We start from the raw sequence: 14,089 nt of genomic DNA, 5'->3' as shown, positions 1-14,089 counted from the left end.
TTTAATTGAAAGGCAATTTATTATAATTTTAGTATCATAAAAAGTCATAGAAATACTTAACAATTATGTAGTTTGAGCCCTCTCTGACAAGCAGGAAATTATCTTGTCTGCCTGACTTTTCGTAGATGACATTCACCCACTGGATCAGACAAACCAGTGTATAAAGATACTGTATCAGACTGTAAACTAAAAACTCAAATGAAAGTCAAATTCAAATTGGCTTCTACTTTGTGCATGTCCCAGAGCACTGGGGAGTATATGAATTCAGTCCTGACACAGCTACTTTTCCCCACTTTGATTATGAATGATCTTAATTTAACCCTTTCCTATGTAAACTATTTTGATCCTTTATGCAATAACAAATGATTTCAGCACATCCATCCAGTGTAAAACAACCTCTTGGTCATCATTTTTATATAATAGAAGAAGCAAACCCCAAGAGTGAGAGAATTAAATGAAAATACTTGCTTTTTCTTTAATTTTTTAATGTTTATTTTATTTTTGAGAGGGAGAGAGACAGAGCGTGAGCGGGGGAGGGGCAGAGAGAGAGGGAGACACAGAATCGGAAGCAGGCTCCAGGCTCTGAGCTGTCAGCACAGAGACTGACACAGGGCTCAAACTTAGGAACCGTGAGATCATGACCTGAGCTGAAGTTGGATGCTTAGCCGACTGAGCCACCAGGCGCCCTGAAAATACTTGGCTTTTTGACTACTGGCCTCTGAAGTTATATTATACATCTCAGCTCGTCTATCCTACATGTAATAGGAATTCTTATAAAATGAAGTGAGAGTATTTGTGTCAAGGATCCTGCACAAGGGCTGAGTTACGTGGCTCCCTAGTGTAGACATTAGGTCTAGGGGTCTTGCCACTCAGTGATAGCCATTTCTGAATCAGTGAGCTAAGAAACTTACATGGGGGGGGCAGGTTGGATCAGCTGCTATTTCGTTAGTTTACAGTTCTTTTTTTTTTTTTAATTTTTTTTTAATGTTTGTTTATTTTTGAGACAGAGACAGAGCATGAATGGGGGAGGGGCAGAGAGAGAGGGAGACACAGAATCGGAAGCAGGCTCCAGGCTCTGAGCCATCAGCCCAGAGTCCCACGCGGGGCTGGAACTCACAAACCGTGAGATCGTGACCTGAGCTGAAGTCGGACGCTCAACCGACTGAGCCACCCAGGCGCCCCCAGTTCTTTTGTTTTTAAATAGCTAAGATACGCACAAAGTAAATAATTCAAATTCAAATAATAGGAAAAAGATATAAAATGAAACATGTCTACCCTCCTGTGGCCTCCAGTTTTTCTCTTTAGAGGCAACCCTGTATGTCAGTTTCTTAGGTATTTGCCCAGAGAATTCTATAAATTTACAAACAGCAGTGCGCGTGTTCTTTTTAAAAAGATAACACTCTTCACCTTTTTCACTTACGTACCTTAGATATCATTAATATCAGTATAGACAGAGTTACTTCCATTTTTAATAGTTGCATAATACACCTTTGATGTTTGATACATTTTTAAACAACCAACCCCCTATCGGTGGACACTTAGCTTATTTAATAATCTTTTTGTACTACAAACAATATTGCAATGAGTGTTCTCCATAATCTTGTACCTGCATAGCTATAGAATAAATACCTAGAAGTGGAATTGTTGGGTCAAAGAGTAAGTGCATTATTTATTTTGAAAAGCATTTTCAAATTACCATCAGAAGATGAACTATTTACAGTTCTATCAACAATGTTTAATTATAATAGAAGTCTAATATTTCCAGTGATAAAGATTTCCTCTTCCCTTTCCAGAATTCAGATACCTAGGAAACCAAAATCATAAGATTCTTAATGAACATGAAATGAAACCAAGGGAGTTGGATGATCTTGAGTTTTCAGATGGGGCCCCCTGCTTCACCAAGCTCTGCTTCTCTGAGAAATTCTGTGTGTGTGTGTGTCTCTTTTTTTTTTTGTACCATGCTTGATAAAAATCGATAAAACCAAACCTCTCTTTTCAAGACTTCATACTGATAGTCCTCTTTTTATATATCCTTATCATTACATTATCATTCTTTCTTTCTTTTACAGCATGCAATTGTTCTATTATATACATATTGTGGTAATTTTTCATTTTCACTTGCCTGATTACAAACTACATGTAAGGGTATATTTCAGACATAAAAATGTCAAAAGGATTATTTCCAAACGTGTTTCCTAGAAACAGCTGATTCTATTAGTAGTTTGTGAATCTTTAGAAGTAGCACTTCCTGGTTCTTAAGAGATTGATTCTTCCTGGCATTTATTTCAATATTCTCTTATTTTGAACTCTTAGACTCATCTGTGTTTGGGTCGATAGCCATCTCTGCTCTGATTACCACTGACTGGCTGATAAATTATTATAGAGTGTTTTGTAGATAGAATATGCTATAAAAGCTATCGATGACATTCCATCCCTACATTTCCAAATGTCCCACTAATGAGTCACATGAAAAGAGGAATGTGTTGATTTGTTTATGTGATATGTGTCTAGCAAATATATAGTGAGCATGAGGGGTTTTGTTTTTAAGAATCTTGAGGGGCGCCTGGGTGGCTCAGTTGGTTAGGCGGCGGACTTCGGCTCAGGTCATGATCTCACAGTCCGTGAGTTCGAGCCCCGTGTCGGGCTCTGTGCTGACAGCTCAGAGACCGGAGCCTGCTTTAGATTCTGTGTCTCCCTCTCTCTCTGACCCTCCCTTGTTCATGCTCTGTCTCTCTCTGTCTCAAAAATAAATAAACATTAAAAAAAAAAGAATCTTGAAAGTTACTTCATATTTTAAGTGGTATTTAACTATCAGATGCTTCCTGTTTAATTCTGTGAAAATTTGGTCACTGCTTTAGCCAGTAGTATGTTCTTTATTCACAGTCATCCTTTTGTTCTCTCTTTTCATATGTGTCTCCTAGTCAAAGAAAATCAGTATAATCACCAGCTATTTGTGTTATTAGAATGACTGAATATTGGGGCGCCTGGGTGGCGCAGTCGGTTAAGCGTCCGACTTCAGCCAGGTCACGATCTCACGGTCCGTGAGTTCGAGCCCTGCGTCAGGCTCTGGGCTGATGGCTCAGAGCCTGGAGCCTGTTTCCGATTCTGTGTCTCCCTCTCTCTCTGCCCCTCCCCCGTTCATGCTCTGTCTCTCTCTGTCCCAAAAAAAATAAATAAACGTTGAAAAAAAAATTAAAAAAAAAAAAAGAATGACTAAATATTTTATAATCCTGAAAGGCTAGTGTAATTAGAGAAGGAAATGGAAGTTGAGGTTCCTATACAGAAATTTTTTTTCCAGGGCATCTGGGTGGCTCAGTTGGTTAGATGTCTGACTCTTAATCTCAGCTCAGGTCACAGTCTTGCAGGCTGTAGGATCAAGCCCCACATTGGGCTCTGTGCCAACATCGTGGAGCCTGCTTGGGTTCTCTCCCCCTCTCTCTGCCCCTCCCCTGCTGGCACACTCCTTCTTTCAAAATAAATAAATATTTTCAAAAAAGAATTTTTCCTTAACAAATATTCAAAATATTTTCCCAGAAAAAATAAAATATTTTCCCCAAAGTTCCCCTCTACTTGCTGGATGGGATGCTGCCCAGTTATGAATCATTTAATAAAGCCAATTAGATCTTCAGAATTCTTAAAATAAAATGTATTTTCCTGCTAACCTTAGGCTTAGAATGAATTCTACTCATTATTATCTGTGGGTATGATATATTTACTAGTCCAAAAGGGATGTGTTCTATAGGATATCATTTTTACCCCATTGGTTCTTTTTTCACCTTCAAATTTAAAATAATGAGCATTTGTAACTATGAAAAAATTCCTTGGAGTGGGGTGCATTTCCCTAGACATTTTTCTAAGAATAAGAATAATGCCCTTATTCAAAGATCAAAGATTTCACTACAGAATAGGGTTAATGGGCTTTTTATTGCTAACCTGGGATCCTAACCACTATTTATTATACATTTCTGGGTGAAGTTTTTTTTCTATCTTCCTAAAAAGTTACATATTTTTAATTTTTTCTCTAAATTTTTATTTAAATTCTGGTTAACATATAGAAAGTTATGTATTTTTTAAAAACACATAATTCCAAAACTGAATTCCAAAACTGAAGACTAGTTATATTTTTAGCATTTCTCCAGGAGTTACATACTGAATATTTTTATTTTGTATTTGAAGATGATTACTAACCAGTCCTTTTAAATATGTAATTTTTAGGAACACTTAATGTTTCTTACATTTATTCTTAGATTTTAAGTTTTCTTTAAAATTATAGAATGAGTTTAGATTTCAAATTAAGTTGCTGTATTTTATCTAAACCTCTGTCTGCCAGGAGTGTGACTGAGGGAGAAGAACCCTTTTAATTATATATTATAGTGGTGAAATGATTATAGTGGTGAAATCACTTCTGTGCTTTGAAGTAATCCAAACCAAAATGATAAAGCAAATCCTGATGGTCATCTGGCAACAAAACCTTCTCCTATCTACTCCACAAAACCTGAGCAAAGAGCTGACAGATATGTGATGCTTTGTCAAACTTTATCAACTACCATTGAAAAGATATGAAATTCCAGAGTTGATACTTCTGAAAGAGAATACCCAGAAGATCTATCTGATATGACTCACTGTTGCTACCATGAAACTAAAATGTTTGTGTTTTCATTTTAGTGACATTATATGCCTCCTGCATTCTCCTGGGAGTGTTCTTGAATAGCAGTATACCTATATTTTTTGAGCTTTTTGTGGAGACTGTCTACCCAGTTCCAGAAGGAATTACTTGTGGAGTTGTCACTTTTTTAAGTAATATGTTCATGGGAGTACTTTTATTTTTTCTCACATTTTATCACACAGGTAAGAAATTTGACTTTTTATTTACTATCTAAATGTGTTACGAGAGAGGTTTGTGGCACTGGTGTATAGGGAATTTATATGGAGAATTCTCACCAAAGCAAATTACTTTGACAAAGCTCTCAGGTGCCTAAAAAAAAGATCCTCCATTTTGTTTTTCTTGAAATGCATCCTAGACTAATGTAATGCACCCTCACTCCCTAGAGTTTCTGGTTTAATTAACCTGGACTGGGGCCCTGTATTTATATTTTTAAAAACCCACCAAGTGATTCTAATATACTGGTTCTTGTTGAGAACCACTGGTATATTGCTTTTTAAAAGATACTTAGAATCTACTGTCTTAACATAAGGTACAAGTTAAAGTCAGAGGTAGATTTGTAGTGTCAATCCTTAGAGATGAATGAGAGGTCACCCAAGGAGTGGGTAGAATATAAGGAACAGCACTCTCCAGTGAAACTTTTTAGGAGGCTGGCAGTGTTCTTTACTGTCCAGTACAGTACCACTAGCCACACTCAGCTAGTGCAAGTAAGGGATTGGACTTTTTACCATTTTATTTTAATTAATGTAAGTTGAAATTTAAATAGCTACACATAGCTAGTGGCTAGTGAATTGGTCAGCACAGGTATAGAGTGAAAAGAAGGTTGAAGTGAGAACCCAGGGGGTACGCCTTTGAAGAAAAGGGAGGCCCTTACAAGAGAGGAAGGGATGGGGTCCTGAACTCAAGTGGAGGAGTTAGACTTGGACAAAAGGAGTTAGGAGAGGAAGCAGTGCGGGCAGCCACAGAGGCAGACACGCTTCCCAGGGCGATTGTTGAAGGAGCTCCTTCTTGATGGCACCAGCTTCTGCTTAGAAGCCAGTTGTCTGTCAAGAGCTGGTGGGAAGATAGTGGAGACAGGGCTTAAGGAGAGAATGGAACATTAAAATAACCTTGGAGGGATGGGAAGAGACACCGCAGGGACAGCTGGAAAGTTGCTGGGCACACTGAAGGCAGACCACCTGAGGTTGGGATCCATGGGTTTGTAGTGACTCCATTTTGCACAGCTATTTGGTTTTCTCTGATACTCATTCTTCTCTGTCCAAAATCTGTCTTGCTGTTTTGAAACATTTGAGCATAATTATCTAGTATTTTTTTCTTGCATGTTAAGGATTTATACTTGTGATTCTTGAATGTAAATTTTTATTAATTTCTACTAGGCTTGTATCCTATTTTATTTCCTCATCATAAGCGATCTGTTATTACTACCTTTTTTTCCTCATTGCTTTTCTCTTAACTGCTCATCAAATACCAGTAAATTTGGATAATTTTTACATGGAAGAATCTAATTTTAAGATTCAAATGTAACACATGCTCTAAAGTATAACAATCCAAGAGGCCTAATATTTTATAGGAAACTTCCTGACAGTCTTATAATTGAAATAATAGCCACAATAACCACCTTGACTGGAAAATACATTTTTGAAACTTAAAAAGCTGATGAAACAGAATCTGGCCTGGGTTTTAGACAACTTTTAACATAGCATTTTCACCTAACAGCAAAACGCATCCAAATGATATGTTAATTTCTTAATATATATGATTAACAACAAACTAGATCATTTCCACCAATCAGTAATGCAGGCGAAGTAGGTTTTAACTTTCCTAAACTTGATGTGAGGTCAGTTTCTCTTATGAAGGAGAGAGAGATTGATGAAGCCAGACTCCTGTTGACAGTCCTCTTGAAAACATGTGTTTCCATTACGGAAAATGCCATCAGGAGGTGTTAGAATAAGGTCTTTCCCTCCAATGTGTTTTCTAAACAGAACAAACAATTCCAAATAGAATAAACAATTATTACACATCAGCTTTAATCCACTTCAGTTTGTCACAGTTGAAATTAAGAGGCTTAATGCCTCTCTTTTTGCATGGTAAAGTATGAGAGATGGCTATGTTGCCCCTTCAGGTGATAGAAACAATTTTCCAGCCCATGGACACAGCTCTGCTAAGTGGTCCCTGCAGCCTGGTAGAGCGTGTTTTTTTCTGTCTGATGGGAATAAGTTTTGCCCTCCCAGTATATAAAAACGATAACAGTAGAAGCCCGATAATGTTATCCTCCAAGAAACCTCTTGCATGTGGTCTCTAAAACATAACACACGTTTATTCATCAGTTTAAGGCAGAGACTAACTACCCTTACACTGACTATGGAAGAGCCCAGTGTACCCCTGACCATCTTGCTTGGCCAGTAGAGAGTCTGTGTCACTCTGCTGGTCCAGCTGCAGCTTTCAACTTGTTCAACAGAGACTGGAGTCTGACGCAAGGGTACTAGAACTGACATCAGTTGGCATTCACCCCCCATTTTGCAGATTCCTAGTGACCAGGTACAAGCAGATGTTTTTGTTTCTTTGGCATAGGTGGCAGAAGAAACACTTAGCAACGTTTCTGCTAATTCCTGTCTCATTGATGTGATCAAGGATTTATCTAGCTGGGGAAAAAAACTTCCCTCTTTTTGCTTGGTTTCTGGTCACATGTTTTGTATACATCTCTTGTGTGGGTGTTAAAGGTTTCTGCCTAATCTCCATGATTATTATGAAAAATGAAACTTTAATTATTAATTTTAATCCGGCAAGATGATTTTCAGGAAAAAAGAAAATCTCAGTTCATTTTGATATTTTAGAGAGTTAATGAGAAGGTATGTGTGAAAGAGGCCATTACTGGCACTCACCAAATGTTTGTTTTGTTTCCTTCTAGATAATTTGCTGTTTGCTGGTAATAATTTAAATATCTAGGCTTCTTTTTTTTTTTTTTAAGTTTATTTATTTTGAGAGAGAGAGACAGAGTGAGCAGGTTGGGGGCGAGAAAGAGAGAGAGAGAGACTGAGCCATTCAGGCGCCCCTAGGCTTCTGTTTTCTAGGGGTGCCTGGATGGCGCAGTCGGTTAAGCGTCTGACTTGGTTTTGGCTCAGGTCACGATCTCATGGTCCGTGAGTTTCAGTCCCGCGTTGGGCTCTGCGCTAATAGCGCACTGCTTGGGATTCTGTTTCCCTCTCTCTCTCTGCCCCTCCCTGCTCACTCTCTCTCCCTCTCTCAAAAATAAACATTAAAAAAAATGCCTTTTACATGTTTATTTGTTAGTGTGTGTAATAAACGCATACAAATATGCCCACATCTCTCTAAGGCTAAGGTTACTAGAACCATGAAGACCTTGTTGAGGCTCTTTCATGTATGACTAGTTGATCTCGCCCCAAAAGTCCTGTAGCGGGAGTTCACATGCCTCACAACTGAGGTTTGAGGATACATACATTACAAGTCTGAAGATTCTGCAAAGTTATCTCCTAAAAATAACGTTCAGTTCCCCAGCCAGTACCCCAAACACTTCATAGGATGAATGGAAGTCCCTTCCATTACAGCCAGCATTCAAATGCCATAATTCAGTCACGTTAAAACTTGAAAAACTCACCCAGAAGTTAGTTACATGTCAGGACTCAATTCCATCAGTTATGTGATTGGAAGGCCTGTATTTTAATCATCATGAAGATCTCTGGTTTCGTAGGTCACTCCTTGAAGAAGTACTAAACTTTCTGACTAGCATTTTATTTCCCCACAACGTGCTACTTAGTGGGTGACTGTGTCAGATATAATTTTCCAGGGCTATACAGACTAGCCCCAAAATGACCACATTAGAATGGCTTGCCAAACAAGAAAGCCTCCACTGGTGATTTGTTTGCAGATCATGGCCATTGCCATCATTGACGATGGATGTCATACCAGTTTCTATGCCAGTGGCACTGGCTTCTTTGGAGCCCTGGGCCACAGGGTCTCCCATGTCCTGTTTTTATTCTATTTGGGGGTACCTGGAACAGTGTCAGAAGTTTTTTAGAGTTTTTCTGTCTTGGGGTTTTCAAGGTCACTTTCAAAAAAAAAGAAAAAAAAAGAAGCCAAAAACTGTTACTTGCTCCCTAATATAAGCATATTTATAAAACTGAGTTGCTTCGTATAATGTTTGCCTTGAGAATCTCAGTGAGTTATTTCAGACAGTGCAATGAAGCTTTATTCTAATAACTTCAATTTGACAAAATCAGTCTGAGGGTGCTCTTAGGTTCTTTATATGCTTTGAAATATATTCTCATGTTCTACTTGATAGTTTGTAGCTTGTTCTGAAGTTTGTATTGTTTGCTATTTTTTGTTGCTGTTGTTCTAGAAGCTTTGCAGCAGGTTTTGGCTAAATGAACTAAACGTTTTTACCTCTGGCCTTTCATTTTTGAAGTAGCTGACCACATGAATCTGAGGCTGCATTGTGGCTCAAAAGATTCAGGAGCCTGGCTAAGGGGGAGGCATTGACTGGTAGTTACCAGAATAGGTTCACCAGGTATGGACTAGTCAGGAGTAATTTTATATGTAGGGAGTAATTATACAACATTATGGTTAGATCCTATTGGATACTTAGTGTGGAGTGAAGACAGAAGGGCATTATACCATGAGATCATGATGTCAGCTGGCTCTTCTTGAGGGTGAATAGAGGCAATTTTGTCAAATCATCATAATTCTGGTTAAATCCCCAAAGAAAGTAGAAGGTTGGTTCCGGAGGGTGGTATCTGGGAACAGACAAGTACTCAAAGGTGATAGAAAACAAAAGCATAACATCATTAAAGGGAAAGATGAGATGAAGAGTATAAGAGTGCTTCTAGAAGAAAAAAAGGAAGAGGATGAGCGAAATCCTAATTAGATAATCCCAGAAGAACATCACCATTTGGTGCAGAGCCCACTTCACTGAGTAAAACATAGCATAGCACCTGTCTAAACTGTAAAACTGGCAGACAGTACTCAGGATGCAGTATATATAATAAATGATAGACAACCAGCAAAAATAGAGAGAGAGGCAAACTGTGTAGAATGGATTCGTACTTTCTCTAGTGAAAGACCGAAAGAAGGAATATTAGAAAGCTGTGTTCCTTTTAAAAAGGTGTCAAGTTTAAGAACGTTTCAATGAATCAGGATTCTCTTGGTTCAATTATGTCATATGACACCAGGCTCAGAAAGGACAGCAGGTGACTTTGCTACTGGAAGGTCATGTTAAACTTTTAAGCAAGCCATTTCCTGCTTATTAGAGCACCTAAGCTGTGGTTCATGTGAACGATTTTCAGTGGGAAAATATATAGATGCATACCTTTTTGCTTTCTGAAATGGCAACTAATTTCAAAGAACACTTGTAGTTGGTTGATCCAAGTGAACTTAACTAAAAGGTGGACTTAACTTTTCAGAGGAAGGCACAGTGGTAAAAACCAACTGTAAACCATAACACTAAACAGCAGTTATGAGGCATTTTTATAGATTTCATCTGAACCCAGGGAGAAGGAATAATTTACAACTCTGATGAAATAAAAGGTCTGCTTTCGCAATATTCGATAAATTTCTAGGTTTGAGGAAAGCAAGGACAAGTTGGTTGTTGCTATATGTGTGTTACTCTAGCTCCCCATAAAATACAGTCTCTTAAGATTTAGAAAATGTCATTGTTGTAGACTACTTTGTCAAGTACCATACTTTTTTTTAGCTGTTGCTTAAAAGTCAGAATGTTCACTTTAAAAATTTTTTTTTTTAATGTTTATTTTTGAGAGACAGAGACAGACAGCATGAGCGGGAGAGGGGCAAAGAGAGAGAGGGAGACCCAGAATATGAAGCAGGCTCCAGGCTCTGAGCTCAAACTCACAAGCCATAAGGTCATGACCTGAGCAGAAGTCGGAACCGACTGAGCCACCCAGGCGTCCCCAGAATGTTCACTTTTAATATAAACAGTATGCTGTTCTATTTTACTGCTTTTTCTCTTATTTTTTTTTAACTGCTTCTTTTTGCCTGTTAAAATTATCATCAGAAATCCAGAAGCTACATGGTTAATATAAAAGCTGAAAATGCTGGTGTGTCATTTCAGGGGATATTGGAATAAAGACAAGATTCCAGGGGTCACAGCCTTCCTGTGTGTTTAGATTATACTCAATCCAAGTAAAGCACAGAAACAGCTTTGCATAGAAATACCATTGAAATATATGTCTTTGTTGTATGCTATAGAATAGCATGTCTGACTTTTTAAATGTAAAAATTGAGAGGTGGGGAGCCTGCTTTTGTAAGCATATTACAGAAAAAAAAGTATTTCAGCACCTTTTCTTACCACTTGGTTTTCTGATTTCCATTCCTGAGCATAAATTGCTCTTTTAGCCATATGACTTATGGATTGATTGAAAGCAGCAGTGTAGAAATCTTTAGGATGATTTTTGAAGATTAAGGCAGTATTAGTATTCTGTAGAAGTACAAAAGGAAAATATAAACCTATAGCAGTGCCCAAAGGAAAAAAATGTACCAGGGAGCTTTTTCCCTTCATTTGTTGTTATTGTTGTTGTTGTTGTTGTTGTTGTTGTTGTTGTTTTCATTGAAATTGCTAAATAGATATTAAACTAGGGAAGTTATCCCCACCACCACCAACCCAACCTCTTCATGCCAGGGAGCCGCTCACTTGTGCTCCCAGAGCCTCAGGATTGCCTGCCAAGGAGAGTTGGGTAGAAGGAAGCCAAATGGATGCACAGCTCAAGGGCCACGGGAGCTGGAGGAGGCAGCCACGGGCAGCCACAGCGAGTGGGTGTGTCTTGTTAGCACAAGACTGGGACTGGCCTGTAGGCAAGCCCTGAATTCACGAGCGAGCATTTTTGAAGAAGGATGTTCTTGATACCATTAAAGCAAGTAATGGCAGAATCACCTGTTTAGAGGATTCCTGTAGGTTTTCAGATAATGGACATCATTTATGCTGGTAGGGGGGAGAAAAGAACAGAAAGAAACAAACCAAAATATTCACAGTAGTTTTTCTGAGGGTAGAATTAGGATTAATTTGTTAGATTTCACTTTATTTTTTTCATACATTTTCTAACCTGTTTTACAATCATTACTACTTTCTAAGAACTAGATTTTTCTGTCCAAGGAAATCTAAAAAAGTTATCTCAAAATTCAGGTCATTTTCTTATCTTTAACCCATCAGATATTTCTAAACAGAGATGAGAGTGATAGTGATAGCATTAAAAAATAGCAAACGAACATTTAAAGGTGATTGATTATTTTTTCTTTGAAGAAATGGATTTTTTTTTTTTTTGCCACCAAGGTCAAGGTGAGTTAAACTGATGAAAAGTTATTAATAATATTGATTTAAAATGTTCCACATGAAAGCGGTATAATACATCATATGTATCACCCAGACTCCAGATCGCCGTTTATTGAACACCGGTTTCCAGGCCTTCCATGATGCATTTAGTGTAACTGCTTTGGAATAATGCACAGCGATTGCTCCCGGCATACAGGTGCTGTTCTGCTGGTGACGTGTGAATGCTTACAACTGTGTGTTTTTGTCTTACAGAGTTGTCTTGGTTCAACTGGTGCCTTCCCGGGTCGTGTTTGCTCAGTCTCCTCCTCATTCTGTGCTTCAGGGAATCCTATGACAGACTCTATCTTGATGTGGTTGTCTCAGTTTAATAGCACAGACTTGAAGGAGTTTGAAAAGGGACTGCAAATCATACGGCATACTGCACATTTGCTTGGAGTTGCACACCTAACAGGAAAAAAAAAGGAGAAGAGAGAAGCTTTACTCAGAGGTTTTGTCAGGTTACAGATGATCATATTCATTTCATGACTACTAGGTAACAATAATGTGGGACTTGAGTGATAATAGGGGGCTTAAAGACTCTAAATGGCATACCCGTGCCTGGTTCTGGGGTTGGAAGTGTGGATATCTTACACATAAAGCACTACCTAAATAATGCCCTCTATGTTCTGTGCCAGTGCTAAACTACTGATTGATTAATTGTAATTATGGGAAGAAATAAAGGGTATCTATCACATACCTTACCGAAGTCACATATCAGAATAGGAAGAAATGCCACTAACTTCTAAAGAAGTTTAAACCCTAAATCAGATTTTAATTATAAAATAGCCAACAGGTATATCAATGATAAAATTTAGCCACATGTACACTACGTTTTTTCTAATAAAGCCATTTCTTATATGACTCCTTATTTTTAATTAGGTCGGAAACCTTTGGCCATCTTTATTATGGTGAGCAAGTGCTTCCCAGTGACTTCAGAGCACATATTTGTGTCTCGATCTCAACTTATCCTTGTTTCTGTGAAATACAGTTTCATCTACTAGGCTCTTAAATAATTATATTAAAGGTGACTAAATGTTTAATATAGTCGCATTAAGTATTGTATGAAAAATGTAATTCCGTTCTGATTTAGCACTTTGTTAAAAGTGAAATGACAAATCACATAGAACATTCTGTGTCTTCAGCCTATATATATGCATATGTACATGGTGGCGTGGGATGTAAAGTCCAGCACCAGCTATTATTTCCTAGGGTTGCATTTTACTAAATGGTCCTTGTTTGAAAATAACAATTTATAACCTTGAAATCTTCAAATCTGTTGAGTTATATCTTACATTATATTACATTCTTGTAATATATTATATGTTATATATTACATTCTTGTGTTTCAATTCAGGTTGTTTCAATTCAGTTCTATATGGAGTCAGTACATTTGAGAGGACGATATTTTGCCAGTACCTGTTTTCTTTGTATGGAGGATAGCTTTTAAAAAATGACAGTTACTCATTGGACAGCTCTCAGACATATATTTCACTGTGATATAAAATATGCTCCGGTGGGATTATGCTGTTACCACTGTTCACATTTATATAATTCCCCTTACCCAAGGAAACCAAACGTTTTCTCAAAAAGACAAAAACAGTACTTTCTTTGCCTTCATTATTCTCAGCTTCCTTCCACCCCCTCTTTTTCTCTTCAGTTGAAATTTACATCTTCCTTGTCAGCCAAATTTGTATTTTATTTGTCTTTTTCTGGACAGAGCACAAGCCAGCTCCTTCCATTAGCCATGGGGACAAAATGCAGTTAGAGAGAGCTAGTCAGCCCTCAGTTCTACTCCTCTCTACACATGTACACACACCGTCACACACAGTCCCAAATGCCCCTCCTCTCCCCTCTTGGTAATTTGAAGGCTGTGTGTTAACTCACCTCAATCTCAGAGGAGGACCTAAGCTTTCTTCTAAGATCCTAAATTGTGCTCCTTGAAAAGTAAGAAAACCCTCCCCTTCAGCATCTGTCTTCAGTCACCTTTAAATCAACCCCTTTATAACCATCCTGCTAACTTAGCGGCGAGAATGGAAGGAACTAAGGAACTTGCTAAAGAGAAGAAAACCTGTGAAGGCTGGGCTTACTTC

General features: G+C 38.1%; 1 protein-coding gene across 1 annotated transcript in view; it reads left to right on the top strand.

Annotated features, from left to right (window-relative positions):
• Positions 1-13,036, top strand: part of SLC49A4 (solute carrier family 49 member 4) — a 78,407-nt gene extending 65,371 nt beyond the window's left edge. The window contains exons 8-9 of the mRNA XM_047876160.1: positions 4,666-4,848; positions 12,213-13,036. Of these exons, the coding sequence (XP_047732116.1) occupies positions 4,666-4,848; positions 12,213-12,328 (299 nt within the window). The 3' untranslated portion in view covers positions 12,329-13,036. The remainder of the gene's footprint in view (positions 1-4,665; positions 4,849-12,212) is intronic.
• The last annotated feature ends 1,053 nt before the right edge of the window (positions 13,037-14,089 follow it).

This window comes from Prionailurus viverrinus, chromosome C2 (assembly GCF_022837055.1).
Source record: "Prionailurus viverrinus isolate Anna chromosome C2, UM_Priviv_1.0, whole genome shotgun sequence".
In the NCBI taxonomy this organism is placed as follows: domain Eukaryota; kingdom Metazoa; phylum Chordata; class Mammalia; order Carnivora; family Felidae; genus Prionailurus; species Prionailurus viverrinus.
This window is presented reverse-complemented; position numbering and strand designations above follow the sequence as displayed.